This window comes from Bos mutus, chromosome 28 (genome assembly GCF_027580195.1).
Source record: "Bos mutus isolate GX-2022 chromosome 28, NWIPB_WYAK_1.1, whole genome shotgun sequence".
Classification (NCBI taxonomy): Eukaryota; Metazoa; Chordata; class Mammalia; order Artiodactyla; family Bovidae; genus Bos; species Bos mutus.
The window spans coordinates 37,499,691-37,518,410 of record NC_091644.1 but is presented as its reverse complement, the minus strand read 5'-3'; the positions used below and the strand labels follow the sequence as shown (position 1 = coordinate 37,518,410).

Genomic DNA, 18,720 nt, shown 5'->3' with positions numbered 1-18,720 from the left:
TACTATTTCAATTATTCTCTCCTATCCTCTTTTAATGCTTCTTATCCACCCTCCTTCAGCTTTTTTTTGTTGTGTTGTTGTTAGCGATTTTTGATCTTTCAGTATCCAGTTTTCTTTCTTCTGAATAAAAAAAAATATTATAGAATTATAGTTGATTTGCAATGTTGTCTTAATTTTCTGCTCTACAGAAAAGTGATTCAGTTTTACATATACATATTCTTTCTTTTTTTCTATTACGGCTTAATCATCACAGGACATTGGACATGGTTCCCCATTCTATACAGTAAGACCTTGTTGTTTATCCATCTTACATATGATAGTTTGCAACTGCTAATCCCAAACTCCCAATCCTTCCCTACATGCCACCCCCACACCTGGCAACCGCAAGTCTGTTCTCTTCATCTGGGAGTTTTCGTTCTTTAGATATGTTCATTTGTATCATATTGTAGCTTCCACATGTAAGTGATGTCATATGGTATTTGTCTTTCTCTGATTTACTTTGCTTAGTATGATAATCTCTAGATTCATCCGTGTTGCTGCAGATGGCATTATTTCATTCTTTGTAATGGCTGAGTAATATTTCATTGTGTACATATACCATCTCTTTATCCATCCATCTGTTGATGGACATTTAGGTTGCTTCTGTGTCTTGGCTATTGTAAATAGTGCTGCTGTGAACATAGGGGTCATGTATTTTTGAATTAAGAGTTTTTTTAATTCTTTAATTCTTGTCTGGATACGTGTCTAGGACTGGGATTGCTGGGTCATATATTAGCTCTATTTTTAATTTTTTGAGGAACACCCATATTGTTTTCCATAGTAGCTGCACCAATTTACACTCCCACCAGCAGTGTCGGAGGGTTCCTCTTTCCCCACACCTTCTCCAGTATTTGTTATTTGTAGACTTTTTAATGGTTGTCATTCTGACTGGTGTGAAATGGTACCTCATTGTAGTTTTGATTTGCATTTCTCTAATAATTAGCAACAATGTGCATCTTTTTATGTGCCTATAGCCCATCTGTTACGTCTTCTTTTCTCCAGGCTTATAAGTTTCTCTGGAGAAGCAGGATGAAGTTCAAGTTCTTTACCATGTTGCAGCCTCTCTTGACACAGTTGGGTGCAATCTCTTCTTTAGTCAGTTTCTGTTGGCTGTTGTTTTTCTTGGTTTCCAGTCATAGACTCTTGTCTTTTTCCGTGCTTAGTTGTTTTTCTTTGAGTGCCAGATATTGGTTGTAAAGAGTTGTAATTTGAGCTTTGCAGTGGTGGTGTCTTCTTCCAGAGAGGACTGAAGTGAACTCTGGCAGATGCAGAAGGTCCACAACAATCACATCTGGGAATGTGATTGTTTGAAGTTAACCTTCAGTTGCTACAGGGGTTAGTCTATTTAGGTTGGTTCCTTCTTGCTCTTAGGTTGAAAGCATTTCAAGCCCCAGAACAAAACCTAGAGAGTTTCTTGCAACCTCCACCTTCCTTGGGAGACTCTGATTTTCATTATTTATCTCTTACTCCCTCAAAAGTGAAAGTGAAAGTCACACAGTCATGTCCGACTCTTTGCGATCATGGGCTATAGCCTGCCTGGCTCCTCTGTCCATGGAATTCTCCAGGCAAGAATACTGGAGTGGGTTGTCATTTCCTTCTCTGGGGAATCTTTCCAACCCAGGGATCAAACCCAGGTCTCCTGTACTGCAGGCAGATTCTTTACAGCTGAGCCACTAGGGAGCCTTAGTCCCTCAAAAACTCTATCTAAAGCTGAACAAAGCTTTGTTCAGCTTTTTAGCTTTTCAACCTTTTCTGCCAGAATCAGCAGATGCCCAGGGGAAAAAAGTTGCTCTAAGGCTTCGCTTAACTCTGGGTTTCCCTCTTCTCTCAGATTTTGGCCTTATAATTCTTCAGTGCCTTTTTAGCTCTCTGGTGGTTTAAAAGATATATATATATATGTGTGTGTGTGTGTATTTTAAATTGTGTTAAGTTTTACATAACTGAACTTAACATTTTAGTCACCTTTAATTGTATAGTCCAGTGATTTTAAGTAGAATAATGTTGTACAGTCATCACCACCATTCATCTCCAGAACCTTCTTCATTTTACAGAAGTGAAACCCTGTAGCCATTAAGCAGTAATTTCCTGTTCTACCCTCCCCTCAGCTCCTGGCAAACACCATTCCACTTTCTGTTTCTATGAATTTGAGTAGTCTAGGCATCTCATATAGGTGGCCCCAGACTTCATCTCTGCTGTGACTGAACCACACACACAGTTGGGTTTCCAGGGCAGAGGCCCGGGACACCCCACTGAACCTGGAGTGCCGAGTCCTGCCTCTCTCCCTCCCCCGCCCCACATTCAGCCGCCTTTGTTTGGGGAGAGGCGCTAGGGTGTGGGGTGAGGTCCTATCTGGGTGGCCGAGGATGCCTTCCCCATCATGGCCCAGGAAACGGAGCCAGAAGTTCTCAGACCCCTCACTCCCCATTGCCTGGGGGGTTGTGGAAGTGGAAACACCCCAAGTTAGAAGTCCTGACAGATTCCATGGTTTGGGCAGGAGCTCTGGGTTGGAGGTTGCAGGGGTCCCAGGAAGAGACTGGGGACCCGTCCCACTGACCACCCTGATTCTACGCCATGTCCCCTCTTCTCTGTGTATGACCTCGAGACTTGGTCGACTGGCTCCCTTTCCACGGCTGTCGTCTGTTCTGGGTTGAACTGAGTTGAATGTGGGACCTCACTGCAAAAGAAACCTTGTTAAAATTCCTCCCACACGTTCTAGGGTTTTTTCTACTTGGACCTAACGTTGGTCTCAATTTTGCCCTAATGTGCTCAGCTGTAAACACACGTTTTCAAGGTTTTCAGTATGACCCCTTTAACTTCAGCGGGAGTCAGAATACCTTATGAATCAGAATACTCAGTGTTCCCCCTGCCCCCACAAGTCCATAGCAGGGGCATTGGGGTTTATTTTAATTGTAGGACATGATTTCTGTATTTGAGTTAATTTTTATCAGCCCCAGTTATGATGCCTCGTCATCAGTATTGGGTATGAACCTATTATTTAGAAACTTGGGTTTTTTTCTGAAGACAGTTCTTTCCTATGCTCTAGTTTCATGATGTGGTTTTAGCAGAGTTAATCAGAAATGACTTGATTTATACAATTTTATTCAGCTTCAAATTGGTTTGTGCTAGACAAGCCAATCCCAATGTCCTGCCACCCCACCCCCGGACAGTTGCTCGCGCACAGCAGCCACAGCTGGTGCTGAGACCTTGTGGACTCCTTTGTCAGTGCGCAGCTCCCTAGGGAGAGTGCCTCAGGCGTGGCAGCTTCAGGCACGCTTGCCCTTGGTGGCAGGCAGGTGCCAGGTGGACCTGGGTCTAAAGTGCCAGGTGATGGGGGGGCCAGGTGGTGAGTGCATGGACTTTGGGGTGAAGGACTGAACATTTCTCTCCTAAGAAAACCCGGGTGATTCTAGTGATGAAGAACCTGCCTGCCGGTGCAGGAGGTGTAAGAGATGTGAATTCAGTCCTTGGGTCCAGAAGATCCCCTGAAGGAGGAAATGGCAACCCACTCCAGTATTCTTGCTTGGAGCATCCCATGGACAGAGGAGCCTGTTGGGCTGCAGTCCATGGAGTTGCAAAGAATCAGACATGACTGAAATGACGTAGCATGAATGTATTGTTTGTTTTTGTGTGTCTGGCTTAGTTCACTTAGCACAAAGTCCTTAGGGTTCATCCATGTTGTAGAATGTGTCAGAATTTCATTCCTTTTTAAGACTGAATATTCCATTGTGTGGACAGACCACATTTTGTTTAGTAATTGATCTGTCATTGGACACTTTGTTTATCCATTCGTCCGTTCACTTTTGGCTATTTTGAATAATGCTGCTGTGAACACAAGTCTACTAATACCTATTTGAGTTCCTGCTGTCAGTTCTTTGGGTGTTTGCCCAGAAGTAGAATTGCTAGATCAGGTGATAATCCCGTGTGTAGCTTGCCCAGGAACCACTGCACTGTTTTCCACAGTTAGCTACACCATTTTACATTCCCACTAGCAATGCATAAAATTAACAATTTCTCCATATCCCTGCCAACACTTATTTTCTCTTTTGTTTTGTTGACACAAGCCATTCTAATTGGTGTAAAGTGATTTTTAAAAATTGTGTATCTAGATTTTCTAGTTCTCCACAGGAGGGTAGATCCAGAAGTGAAACTCTGTGTCTCACAGACTTTGGCACCTAGCCCAGTTCCGTGTGTGTGTGTGCTAAGTCGCTTCAGTCATGTCCAGTTCTTTGCGGTGCCTTGGACTATAACCTACCAGGCTCCTCTGTCCATGGGATAGTGGGTGCTTAATAAATACAGGGAGAAGAGAGAAGGGAGGGTAAGAGAATGCTCTGAAAACTAATGTGGTTTGCAAATATAAGATACGAGTTATACATGGCATAGTATGGTGGGTAAGTATTGGCTTCTGCAATTAGAATGACCTGAAGATGTGTGACTTTAGGTGTTATTTTACCTATATTGAAGAAAAATACTAATTATATATATATATATTTTTTTACTTTATGAACAGCATATTGCTAGGCTAGGACTCAAAAAAGTGTGTATTTGTTCAGGAACTGTTAAAAAGAAGATAGTGATAACATCTTGTTTGTAAAGATGAAATGTCTGTTTTAAGGATAACATGAAATAAAGCAAAGTTTTTGGTACATAAGTGCTCAGTAGCTATAGTTATTTTCTGCAGTTGTATTTTTTTGTTGATTTTTTTGAACCAAACTTACTGTTGCCTTTGCTGATTAAGTCCTGAGTCCAAGGTTACTTTTTTTTCCTAAAGACTTCTTTCTTCCCCAGTGGTGTCTCTGTGATATGGTTTCTGTTGCAAACTGTATTTGGTTGCAGAGAAATGGAGCCTGACCTTGTTCTAATTTCTCATTTGGGTTTTCTTGTTCTGCCAGGACTCTGGTTAGGAGTAGAATGGGACAATCCTGAGCGGGGAAAGCACGATGGAAGCCACGAAGGGACTGTGTATTTTAAATGCAGGTAATTTTCCATTTTGAACTGGCCTGGTTATCTTTGTTTATTTTTAAAATGTTCGTGTGTTATTTGGTTGCGTCGGCTCTTGGCTGCAGCTCCTGGGATCTTCATTTGGGCACTCCTGCTGCCCTCCAGTTGCAGCACACAGGCTTATTTGCCCCCTGGCATGTGGGATCTGAGTTCCCCGGCCAGAGATTGAACCCAAGTTCCCTGAATTGGAAGAGGTTCTTGCCTGAACCCCAGGGAAGTCCCTGACATGGTTATGTAGGAGAATATTTAATAGTTGAATAAAGGGGAATGGAGAAGAGGCATTTGACTCTTGGGGTGGTTATAATGTAGAATTTAGTGTATTCTAAAAAGCCCATACTATTTGTAGAATTTTTTCCTTGTTTTTATTATCTTTTTAATTTGTTATGCTTTTTATTTATTTATTTTTGGCTGTGCTGAGGGCGGGCTTTCTCTAACTGCGGCAGGTGGGAGCTATGCTCTAGTTGCAGCGTGCAGACTTCTCATTGCAGTGGTTTCTCTTGCAGTGGAGCAGGGGTTCTAGGGCGTGTGTGCCTCAGTGGGTGCAGCTCTCGGGAGCTTAGTTGCCCCGAAGCACGTGGCATCTTCTTGGACCAGGGATTGAATCCGTGTCCCCCGCATGGCAGGAGGATTCTTAACTGCTCGACCACCAGAGGAGTCCTTTTCCCTTGTTTTTAAAACTCTCAGTCTTAACTTTAAAAGTGGGATTGCTTTCTTTGTCTTTTTCTGTGTATTTTTGTTTTGTGACGGGTTTTTTTTTTTTTTTTGAATGGATATAAACACTTCTTACTGGTTCATTAACAAGATAGCCAATAAGAACCAGGTAATTAAACAAACTATAGAACCTCCAAATAGTGGAATGCTAGGCCACTATTTTAAAAAGCTCTTGTCATGAAAAGAATTATACATTATAGTGCTACTGATATTTTTACCTGTTTGATTTCAGAGAAACTATGTGAAGCTCTGAAAAGGATGGTGGGGAATTTCAGGCAGTCTTTCAAATTTTTACTGGTGTTTATTTTCCGTAAGTTTCAATTTCTTGCAAGAATCTTTTAATATTAAGCTTCGTTGCTGTTCAGTTGCTAAGTTTGGTACAACTCTTTGCAGCACCATGGACTGCAGTATGCCAGGCTTCCCTGTCCTTCACTATCCCCTAGAATTTGCTCAAATTCATGTCCATCGAGTCAGTGATGCTATCTAACCATCTCATCCTCTGTCCCTCCCTTCTCCTTTTGTCTGCAATCTTTTCCAGTGAGTCAGCTCTTCACATCAGCTGACTGTTGGCCAAACTGTTTCAGCATCCATTGAATGTTTAGGATTGACTGGTTTGATCTTGCAGTCTAAGGGACTCTCATGAGGCATCTCCATCACCACAGTTTGAACACATCAATTCTTCTGCACTCTGCCTTCTTTATGGTCCAATTCTTACATCTGTACATGACTCCTGGAAAAAACCATAGCTTTGATTAGATGGATCTTTGTCAGCAAAGTGATGTCTCTGCTTTTTTATACTCTGGCTTTGTCATAGTTTTCCTTCCAAGGAGCAAGCATCTTTTAATTTCATGGCTGCAGTCACTGTCTGCAGTGATTTTGGAGCCCGAGAAAATAAAATCCATCACTGCTTCCACTTTTTATCCTTCTATTTGCCATGGAGTGATGGGATTGGATGCTATGATCTTAGTTTTTTGAATGTTGAGTTTTCAGCCAGCTTCTTCACTCTCTTTCACCTTTGTCAAGAGGCTCTTTAGTTCCTATTCACTTTCTGCCATTGGAGTGGTATCATCTGCATATCTGAGGTTGTTGATATTCCTCCCAGCAGTCTTGATTCCAGCTTGTGATTCATCCAGCCCAGCATTTCACATGATGTACTTTGAATATAAGTTAAATAAGCAGAGTTACAACATACAGCCTTGTTGTACTCCTTTCCCAATTTTGAACCAGTCCGTTGTTCCATGTCTGATTCTAACTGTTGCCTCGTGACCTGCACACAGGTTTCTCAGGAGGCAGGTAAAATGATCTGGTATTTTCATCTCTTTAAGATTTTTCCATAGTTTGTTGTGATCCATATAGTTAAAAGCTTTAGTGTAGTCAAGGAAGCAATAGACGTTTTGTTTTTCTGGGATTGTTTTTTTGGGATTCCCTTTCTTTCTCTCTAATCAGTGTTGGAATTTTAATCTCTAGTTTCTCTGCCTTTTCTAAACCCAGCTTGTACATCTGGAAGTTCTCTGTTCATGTACTGTTGAAGCCTGGCTTGATGGATATTGAGGATAACCTTACTAGCACGTGAAATGAATGCAAAAGTATGGTACTTTGAACATTATTTGGGGTTGTTCTTCTTTGGGATTAGAATGAAAATTGACCTTTCCAGTAGAGTGGCCACTGCTGAGTTTTCTAGATTTGCTGATGTATTGAGTACAGCACTTTAACAGCATCATCTTTTAGGATTTTAAATAGCTCAGTGGAAATTCCATCACCTCCACCAGCTTTGTTCATAGTAATGCTTCCTAAGGCCCACTTGACTTCAGACTCCCAAATTGTCTGGTCTAGATGAGTGACCACACCATCATGGTTATCCAGATCTTTAAGACCTTTTTTGTATAGTTCTTCTGTGTATTCTTACCGCCTCTTCTTTATCTGTTCTGGTTCTGTTAGATCCTTAGTGTTTCTGTCCTTTATTGAGCCCATCTTTGCATGAAATGTCCCCTAGATACCTCCAGTTTTCTTGAGGAGATCTCTAGTCTTTCCCATCCTGTTTGCATTGTTCATTTAAGAAGGCCTTCTTATCTCTCCTTGTTGTTCTCTGAGACTCTGCATCCAGTTGGGTATATCTTTCCTTTTCTCCCTTGTCTTTTGTTTTTCTTCTTTCCTCAGCTATCTGTAAGGCCTCCTCAGACAACCATTTTGCCTTCTTAGCATGTCTTTTACTTTGGGGTGGTTTTGGTCATTGCATCCTGTACAATGTTATGAACCTCCATCCATAGTTCTTCAGGCACTCTGTCTACCAGATCTGGGATTGAATAAATTCAGTCCCTTGAATATATTTGTCACGTCCACTGTATAATCATAAGGGATTTGATTTGTCATACCTGAATGGCATAGTGGTTTCCCCTACTTTCTTCAATTTTTCAGTGAGAAGCTGATGATCTGAGCCACAGTCAGCTCCAGGTCTTTGTTTTGCTGACTGTGTAGAGCTTCTCTGTCTTTGGCTACAAAGAACGTAATCAGTCTAATTTTGTATTGACCATCTCGTAATGTCCATGTGTAGAATCATCTCTTGTGTTGTTGAAAGAAGCTGTTTTCTATGACCAGTGTATTCTCTTAGCAAAGCTCTGTTAGCCTTTACCCTGCTTCATTTTGTACTCCAAGGCCAAACTTGCCTGTTACTCCAGGTATCTTTTGACTTCCTGCTTTTCGTTCCAATCCCCTATGCTGAAAAGGACATCTTTTTGTGTGTGTTCGTTCTAGAAGTTCTTGTACGTCTTTAGCTGTAGCTGAGCTGTAGCTAAACTGTTTAAGTTCAGCTTCTTTGGCCTTGGTGGTTGGAGCATAGGCTTAGATTACTGTGATATTGAATGGCTTGTCGTTTTTAAAATTGTACCCAAGGACTGCATTCTGGACTCTCTTGTTTACTCTGAGGGCTACTCCATTTCTTCTAAGGGAATCTTGCCCACCATAGTAGACACAATAGTCATCTGAATTAAAGTCGCCCATTCCCATCCATTTTAGTTCACAGATGGCTAAGAAGTCGATGTTCACTCTTGTCATCTCCTGGCTGACGTCCAATTTACTTTAATTCATGGACCTAACTATTCCAGGTTTCTGTGCAGTAATGTTCTTTATAGCATCAGACTTTCACCACCAGACACATCCATAACTGAGCATCATTTCTGCTTTGGCCCAGCTGCTTCATTCTTTCTGGAGATATTAGTAATTTCCATCTGCTCTTTCCCAGTAGCATATTGGACACCTTCCAACCTGGGGGACTCATTTTACAGTGTCATATCTTTTTCCTTTTTTATACTGTTCATGAGGTTCTTGCAGCAAGAATCCTGGAGTAGTTTGCCATTTCCTCCTCCAGCGGACCATGTTTTATCAGAGCCCTTCTCTGTCACCTGTCCATCTTGGGTGGCCCTGCACGACATAGCTCATAGCTTCATTGAGTTATGCAAGCCCCTTCACCATGGAAAGGCTATGATCCCTGAAGGGGAATATTAAGCTTATCATTGTTTAAATGTTGTACAGTGAACACATTCCTGGAAATCAAGCAGCTTCATGCTTTGGTTTTAACAATCTTTAGAACCCCAAACAAATCACACTTTACTGACCTCTAAAATGAAGGTCAAAATTAGATAATCGCAAACTGTTTGCTAGTTCAGCAGTCTGTAATTTTGAAAAGTCAGGATAGAAGAATTGGCATGTTCCTAGAGGCCAGTGGTGATGACACATATGTCACAAGGCCAGCTCAGAATCTGTCAAGAGTTTATGGAGATGAAGGGAGCAATTTATGTGTTTGGAAAGGTGTGGAAACAGAAATTTCTTATCTGTGCCTATTGATGCCTTACCTGGACCATGACCTCACACAGCCTCCAGCTGAGGGAATGTTTGCCGTGGAGCCTGCTCCAGCACCTCCCAAATCATCCATGGCTACATGTCCTTAGTGGTCTCTGGATGTGATGGTATTTTCAGTCTCTGAGTAGTACAGTGAAGATTGCCTCAGTCCTGGCAGATGTGGGATTTGCCCTGAAGTGCTGAAGGGTGCGGACTTGGTGTTTCAGTTCTTACTCTTGAAATAAGCATCTCCTTGTTTTATCGTGTCTCCTAGTTACAGCCTTGCCTGAGCATCTACACGTCAAAATACATATTATCTTATTATAAATTACTTTTGTTTCAATGAAATGGGCATTTTTTATTGACTTTGAAATCCTATATGGGTAGGTAATTGCATTTCAGGTTGTTTTGGGGGCAGTGTAAAAGGGTGCATTGGCTCTGATATGGTGGGTAACCACTGATCTAAACTAAAGGAATGACCTTTTCCTTTATAGTTGTTAATACTGATGTTAATATTCATTTGAACATGGCTTCAACTAGTAAAGATTATGTCAGTATCTAGAAATCTCTAAATCAGACAAAATAGATTATATCACATGCACTTGTTATTAAGTTAATTCAGATCTCTTACTAACTTTATTGGAGTCTTCCTTCATATTTCAAATTTTACTTGGAAAACCATAATTACAGTTTTTTTTTTTAACCATAGTAAGCATTTTAATGCTTTTATGCTGTTTCCATGAAGCCAGAGCAGTTTAACGTTGCCAGATGATAAATGTTCTCCTCTTAGACTTGTGAAATAGGTAAATGACAAAAAGGTTGGTGTACCCGTTTTAAATGAGGCAGGTGAATCAGAAGTTGCCATCTTGATAGCAGAACTCAAGTCTCCATCTCTTCAGAAGCATGTGTTAATATCAAGTGGCCGACATTGTGTTAGACATGCTGTAGCAGTGCAGTTATGTGCTCTAGCACACATGTCTTGTGAAGACTAGTTTGCTGGCCTCTGCACTGTAAGCGGGATATCAGGGTATATTGAATTGGGTGTTTGAAAACCCCCTGCTTCTTGAGTCTCCCTAGCGTCTCAGGTTGCGGGGGTGACACCCTGATGCTTGAGAGCAGACCCTGGATAGGGTGGTTTTCAAAGCCCAGCTCAGGGCGTACATTCTGAACATGGGTGCTGGTAATTTCACATCATGTTTAGTTTCAGTCTGATTTCTGTATAACCTAAGGTAAATATGGCAGTCTCTTATTTATAATGTTTGGTTCAGTTCAGTTGCTCAGTCATGTCCGACTCTTTGCAACCCCATGAATCGCAGCACGCCAGGCCTCCCTGTCCATCACCAACTCCCAGAGTTCACTCAGACTCACGTCCATCGAGTCAGTGATGCCATCCAGCCATCTCATCCTCTGTCGGCCCCTTCTCCTCCTGCCCCCAATCCCTCCCAGCATCAGAGACTTTTCCAATGAGTCAACTCTTCACATGAGGTGGCCAAAGTACTGGAGTTTCAGCTTTAGCATCATTCCTTCCAAAGAAATCCCAGGGCTGATCTCCTTCAGAATGGACTGGTTGGGTCTCCTTGCAGTCCAAGGGACTCTCAAGAGTCTTCTCCAACACCACAGTTCAAAAGCATCAATTCTTCGGCGCTCAGCCTTCTTCACAGTCCAATTCTCACCTCCATATGTGGCCACTGGAAAAACCATAGCCTTGACTAGACGGACCTTTGTTGGCAAAGTAACGTCTCTGCTTTTGAATATGCTATCTAGGTTGGTCATAACTTTCCTTCCAAGGAGTAAGCATCTTTTAATTTCATGGCTGCAGTCACCATCTGCAGTGATTTTGGACCCCAGAAAAATAAAGTCTGACACTGTTTCCACTGTTTCCCCATCTATTTTCCATGAAGTGATGGGACCGGATGCCATGATCTTTGTTTTCTGAATGTTGAGTTTTAAGCCAACTTTTTCACTCTCCTCTTTCACTTTCATCAAGAGGCTTTTTAGTTCCTCTTTTCCTTCTGCCATAAGGGTGGTGTCATCTGCATATCTGAGGTTATTGTTATTTCTCCCGGCAATCTTGATTCCAGCTTGTGCTTCTTCCAGTCCAGCGTTTCTCATGATGTACTCTGCATATAAGTTAAATAAGCAGGGTGACAATATACAGCGCCCATAATTAATATTTGTGACTTTTTCAGTATACAGTGGTAGTATACAGGTTTACCCCAAATGTGTGGCTGTGAACCAGTCATCAGTGTCTCTTTCAGGTGCTTCTTTTTCTCCATCTCTTGTCTTTTGAGGAGTTGAGTGGTTCAGTTAAGGTGATGAACCTTGAAGTTCTCTCTACCTTGTGTGTGGATTTCCAGTGCTTTTTTCTCAACCTAAACAACCTATACTCTAAACTCTTAGAACTGTTTGGGTCAGTATTTTACCCTCAGCTGTTACTGAAAATGTTCGCTTTCTAGGTAATTATATGATTTCTCTGTTCTGGTGATCAAGAAATCTTAAAGTGTGTTCTTCACCACCATGAATAGAATTTATACTTGGCATCAGAGGGGACATGGTATCTCAAACTTTATCCATGATACTGGCTAACTTAACAAATGGAATCTTCTTGATTTACTGTGTGTAGCCTAAGATTGTCATGAAGTATTTTGAAGTTCTTGAATGAGCATTAATAAATCAATATAAAATATTCTCCCTAGGGACTGGGATGAATTGGGAGATGGGGATTGACATATATACACTACTGATACTCTGTATGAAATAGATAACTAATGAGGATTGACTATATACACTGTAAAGCAACTATATTGCAATAAAAATTTATTTAAAAATAAGTAAAATATTCTCCTGGTATGGTACAAAGTGCTTCCAGGGTGGCGCTAGTGGTAAAGAACGCATTTGCCTATGCAGGAGACGCAAGAGACAGGTTTGATCCCTGGGTTGAGAAAATCCCCTGGAGTAGGAAATGGCAACCTGCTCCAGTGTTCTTGCCTGGAAAATCCCATGGATATAGGATTCTATAGGATATAGGCTATAGGCCATGGGGCTGCAAAGAGTCAGACACAACTGAACGACTGAGCATGTGGTGTAAAGTGATAGAAGAATTTTTAAAATAATCACTAAGTGTGCTGATAGGTTACAGGCAGGGTGAATCTCCCTGCCTGTAAAAGGTGAGGAGAGAGATTTCGTTTTCAGAAGCTTTCCATGAATCAGGGCAAAATAGAAATTGTGACATTCAGAAGGAATGTGCAAAAAAAAGATGCCTATCTATTCGCCTTTTTTTTTTTTTTTTCTTTCTCTCCTGCTGGGAAAATGAGTTAGTTCACCAGGTCAATTCTTGGTATACGTTAAATGAGTGAATAGTTCTCCCAGGGTGAATGGTTATGGTTGGTTACTTGATCTTGGTGAGAAGGCTCTGGGCAAGCTTGAAACAAGCAAGGTATCAAGATCAACAGTTATCTGATACTCCCCAGGGACCCAGTCTTTCCCAGCACCCAGCATTTAAACCATCCCCAGTTTAAAAAAAGTTTACTATGGTACTTTTGGGCTCTGTTGGTCTCCCTTTACCTTTGAGTAGAGTTGCTGGATTCACTAAATAAAAAAAGAAAATTCACAGTGAAATTTTGATTTCAGATAAGCAGTAAATCATTTTTTAGTGTAAGCATGGGACGTGCATCATACTGAAAAAAGATGGAAGAAACAATTGAAATTCAATTGAAAACCAATTGTTTATCTGAAATCCAGATTTAACTGGGCACCTGAATTTTATCTCTCTGTTGGGCAGACCTAATCTTGATTACAGTGCTTTGTGAGAGTCTTCTATTTCTGCAAGGGCCATGGTCAGGATGTGAATTTTGCTGCCTGCATTCTGTAATTGGTGGGCAGAAGGAGGCAGGACCTTAAACATGCTGAGTGTTTATAAGAAAACAAATTTTGTGCTCTTCCCCCTTCACTCCTTCCCCTCCCCTAGTTTTTTCTCTTTAGACAGGATTCAGGATTTCAGTGTTGAGATGCAACATCTTGATAGTTTTTCTGTGAAATCTTTATGAATTACTAGTTTACCTTTGGAGATTTATGGTTATTGATGGGCACTCATTCAGCTGGTATTTTTCAGTATTTGCAGCACTGTTTTGTTTTCTGAGAGATCTGCCAGGAATGTTGCAGAGGAGACTGACCTTGGATGTGATCCTTGATCTGAAAAAGGCATAGCGTCTACTTTGTAACCATCCAACACCATTCCTAACTCCTTTCTTCTGCCTGCAGCCAAACTAAGCTCTAATAAAGGTCTATTCTTGAATTGTTCATTGTTGTTAAGTCACTCAGTTGTATCCAACTCTTTGCAACCCCATGGACTGCAGCATTGCCAGCCTTCACTGTCTTTTACCATCTCCCAGAGCTTGCTCAAACTCATGTCTGTTGAGTTGGTGATGCCATCCAACCATGTCATCCTCTGTCATCTCCTTTTCCTCCTAGCTTCAACCTTTGCCAGCTTCAGGGTCTTTTCCGATGAGTTGGTTCTTTGCATCAGGTGTCCAGAGTACTGGAGCTTCAGTTTCAGCATCAGTCCTTCAGTAAAAACTCAGGGTTGATTTCCTTTAGGATTGACTAGTTTAATCTCCTTGCAGTCCAAGGGACTGTCTAGAGTCTTCTCCAATATCACAGTTCGAAAGCATCAATTCTTTGGTGCTCAGCCTTCTTTATGGTCCGACTCACATCCACACATGACTACTGGAAAAACTATAGCTTTCACTATGCCATGGAATTGTTCATTACCACAGTTTTTCCCTGGTGGCTCAGAGGTTAAAGTGTCTGCTTGCAATGCGGGAGACCTGGGTTCGATCCCTGGGTCGAGAAGGTCCCCTGGAGAAGGAAGTGGCAACCCACTCCAGTACTCTTGCCTGGAGAATCCCATGGACGGAGGAGCCTGGTGGGCTACAGTCCACAGGGTTGCAAAGAGTCGGACATGAGTGAGCAACTTCACTTTCACAGTTTTTAAAAGTATACATTTAGGACAGAAATGAAAACCATGGTATTTGTTTTGCATTGTTGTTTTCTCATTTATTATTAAAGTGCTTATTTTATTTCTTTACTAAACAGCATTAAATAATAATACCTACTAACAGATCTACTAACTACTAAAATTTGTGGTAGTGAGGAGAGTAGAGACAGAGATGCAGGAAAGGATAGTGCACTGGTCATCAGGACTCCATGATTTTTGGTCTTGGCTGTGCACCTCTGCAGAAGGTCCCCTGAAGAGGGCACAGAACCCACTCCAGTATTCTTGCCCGGAGAGTCCCGTGGACAGAGGAGCATGGTGACCTGCAGTCCGTGGCATTGCAAAGAGTTGGATGCGACTGAAGCAACTTTGCACAAGCACAGCTCATGTACCTCTGTGATGGTCATCCCAGTATCTGCAACTGAAATGGAATTGAATTAGATGAGTTTCTTAAAGTGGGAGCCGAGGTTGCTCTGCATCAGAATCCCCTGGCTGCAGCCCAGTACCACTGAGTGTACATCCCAAGGTGGGTTCTAATAAGCTTTCCAGGTGACTGACTGACTGGGTTGAGTTTGAGAAGTCCTGCATTAGATCATCTCTTAGGTAGATTCCTTTGAACCTTTAAAAATGAGGCTAGCTACGTTTAATGTCTTTAGCCAAGTGATAGAAATGTGTTTTATTAAAACAGAACTGTGTTCTTCACACTAGGATCCTTTCTAACAATTCAGTTCAGTTCAGTTGCTCAGTCATGTCCAACTCTTTGTGACCCCATGGACTGCAGCACACCAGGCTTTCTTGCACATCACCAACTGCCAGAGCTTGCTCAAACTCATGTCCATTGAATTGGTGATACCATCCAACCATCTCATCCTCTGTCATCCCCTTCTCCTGCCTTCAATCTTTCCCAGCATCAGGGTCTTTTCCAAGTAGTCAGTTCTTTGCATCAGGTGGCCAAAGTATTGTAATTTCAGCTTCAACATCAGTCCTTCCCGTGAATATTCAGGACTAATTTCCTTTAGGATTGAGTGGTTTGATCTCCTTGCAGTCCAAGGGACCCTCAAGAGTTTTCTCCAACACCTCAGTTCAAAAGCATCAGCTCTTTGGTGCTCAGCTTTCTTTATAGTCCAACTCTGATATCCATACATGATTACTGGAAAAGCCATAGCTTTGACTAGATGGACCTTTGTTGGCAAAGTAATGTCTCTGCTTTTTAATATGCTGCCTAGGTTGATCATGGCTTTTCTTCCAAGGAGCAAGCGTCTTAATTTCATGGCTGCAGTCACCATCTGGAGTAATTTTAGAGCCCTCCCCCAAAATAAAGTCTGTCGCTGTTTCTGTTGTTTCCCCATCTATTTGTCAAGAAGTGATGGGACCAGATGCCATGATCGTTTTCTGAATGTTGAGTTTTAAGCCAACTTTTTCACTCTCCTCTTTCGCTTTCATCAAGAGGCTTTTTAGTTCTTCTTCACTTTCTGCCATAAGGGTGGTGTCATCTGCGTATCTGAGGTTATTGATATTTCTCCCAGCAATCTTGATTCCAGCTTGTGCTTCTTCCAGCCAGGCATTTCTCATGATGTACTCTGCATAGAAGTTAAATAAGCAGAGTGACAATATACAGCCTTGACATAGCCCTTTCCCAATTTGGAACCAGTCTGTTGTTCTATGTCCAGTTCTAACTGTTGCTTCCTGACCTGCATATAGGTTTCTCAAGACGCAGGTCAGGTGGTCTGGTATTCCCATCTCTTTCAGAATTTTCCACAGTTTATTGTGATCTACACATTCAACGGCTTTGGCACAATCGATAAAGCAGAAGTAGATACTTTTCTGGTATTCTCTTGCTTTTTCGATGATCCAGCAGATGTTGACAATTTGATCTCTGGTTCCTCTGCCTTTTCTAAATCCAGTTGAACACCTGGCAGTTCTCGGTTCATGTACTGTTGAAACCTCACTTGGAGCATTTTGAGCATTACTTTGCTAGTGTGTGAGATGAGTGCAATGGTGAGGTAGTTTGAGCATTCTTTGGCATTGCCTTTCTTTGGGATTGGAATGAAAACTGACCTTTTCTGGCCCTGTGGCCACTGCTCAGTTTTCCAAATTTGCTGGCATGTTGAGTGCGTTACTTTAACATCATCTTTTAGGATTTGAAATAGCTCAACTGGAATTCCATCACCTCCTCTGGCTTTGTTCGTAGTGATGCTTCCTAAGACCCACTTGACTTTGCATTCCAGGATCGCTCTAGGTGAGTGATCACATGATATGGTTTTCTGGGTCATGAAGATCTTTTTTGTGTAGTTCTGTGTATTCTTGCCACCTCTTCTCAATATCTTCTGCTTCTGTTAGGTCCATACCATCTCTGTCCTTTATTGTGCCCATTTTTGCATGAAGTGTCCTTTGGTATCTAATTTTCTTGAAGAGATCTCTAGTCTTTCCCATTCTGTTGTTTTCCTCTATTTCTTTGCATTGATCACTGAGGAAGGCTTTCTTCTCCTCGCTCTTCTTTGAAATTCTGCATTCAAAGGGGTATATCTTTCCTTTTTCTCCTTTAACTTTCTTTTCTTTCTTTTCTTTTCTCAGCTTTTCTTTTGAGAAAACTTTCTTTTCTCAGCTATTTGTAAGGCCTCCTCAGACAACCATTTTGCTCTTTTGCATTTCTTTTTCTTGGAGATGGTCTTAATCACTGCCTCCTGTACAGTGTCACGAACCTCTGTCCATAGTTCTTCAGGCACTCTATCAAATCTAATCCCTTAAATTCCTACAGTTAAAGCAATATTATTTCTGCATTCTAATCTACATTAGGTGTGGACAAATACTGTTTAATTTCACTTATACGAGATACCTAGAATAGCCAAATTCGTAGAATCAGAAAGGACACTGGTGGATGCCAGGGGCTGGATGGGAGTGGGTAGGGACTTAGTGTTTAATGGGGACAGAATTTCAGTTTAGGAAGGTGAACAGTCTGGGAGATGGATGATGGCAAGAGCCATACAACAGTGTGAACGTTGCGTACAGTTCAATTTGTTAAAATAGTATGTTTTATATTATGTGACTTTTACCACAATGAAAAAACATGTGAGAAAACAAAAAACCGAAGTATTCTAGGCAGCTTCTGGTAGACAGTGATCCTCTGATACCCCAGCAGACAACACAGATTCAGAACGTGATTTTGCTGCAACAGAGAATTTAATTTCCTGCATCAACAGTTTCCCCCTCTTTGTAGGGTTATCTTCATCAGCATATAAGTTTCATGCCTTGTCCTGTCTTAAAACATAAATTCCCCTTTCCAATAAAACTCCTCGGAGTGAGAGTAATCTAAGCCCAGTCTCCTCTCACTGGAATTCGCCTCACGGCCCCACCCCAGCTACTTCTTCCAGGGTTACTTTCCAGTTGCTAGATTTTGTGGCAACAGAGATGCCCAGTCTCTGTCGCCTTCCGGGACGCTGCCCTCTCTGGGGTTCTCACGACCTCGGGGCCACTTTTTGCCTGAGGCATCACTTCTGACTCTGGGGTTACAAATACCTTTCACAATCTGGTAATCTCTCTAGAGCCACATTCCAAAAAAAAATGTATATATGTTTATATTGACAAAATTTATCGTCAGTATTTCATCCCCTTTAATTATGGTGATTTATAGGGAAGTTTGATTTCTCTAAGAGTTAAAGGGCATAAGCCAAAATAGTGTTATTGTACAGTTTTTGGCGATTCGTGTATTTCATCATTTATTCTCTACTGTGATCAAAGGATACTGCCATTTTTAGCTGTTTTGTAGGCATACTTGGATTTCCCTTAAAGTTAGGTCTTGTTGCCATGATCCAGTGCTGATGGTGAAATGTAATGTGTCTAAAGATCTGTTTTGAGTCTTTTGAAAAGCCTGACAATAGTCCTTACATATGGCAATATGGTTAATATTTTTATTAAATTCTTATAGAAATTATTGCTAAAAATGGCTATAAAACAATTTTGTAATTTAAAATTATGTAAATTATGGTAAATATAAATTTATATAAAATATATAAATGGTAAATATAAATTATGGTAGGATATCTATACTTTGTAGAATATAGAATATTCATGCTCTAATTTTATCCCCACATTTGAACTTTCATTTAGTTCAGGTTATAATTTAAAAGATTTTGTATGTAATCCTG

The 18,720-nt window shown here is 41.3% G+C and overlaps 1 protein-coding gene across 1 annotated transcript in view; it reads left to right on the top strand.

Annotated features, from left to right (window-relative positions):
- The window catches only part of TBCE (tubulin folding cofactor E), an 89,056-nt gene that overhangs the window by 46,472 nt on the left and 23,864 nt on the right, over positions 1 to 18,720 (top strand). Inside the window, 1 exon segment of the mRNA XM_005905648.2 lies at positions 4,929 to 5,013. Within this exon segment, the coding sequence (XP_005905710.2) occupies positions 4,929 to 5,013 (85 nt within the window).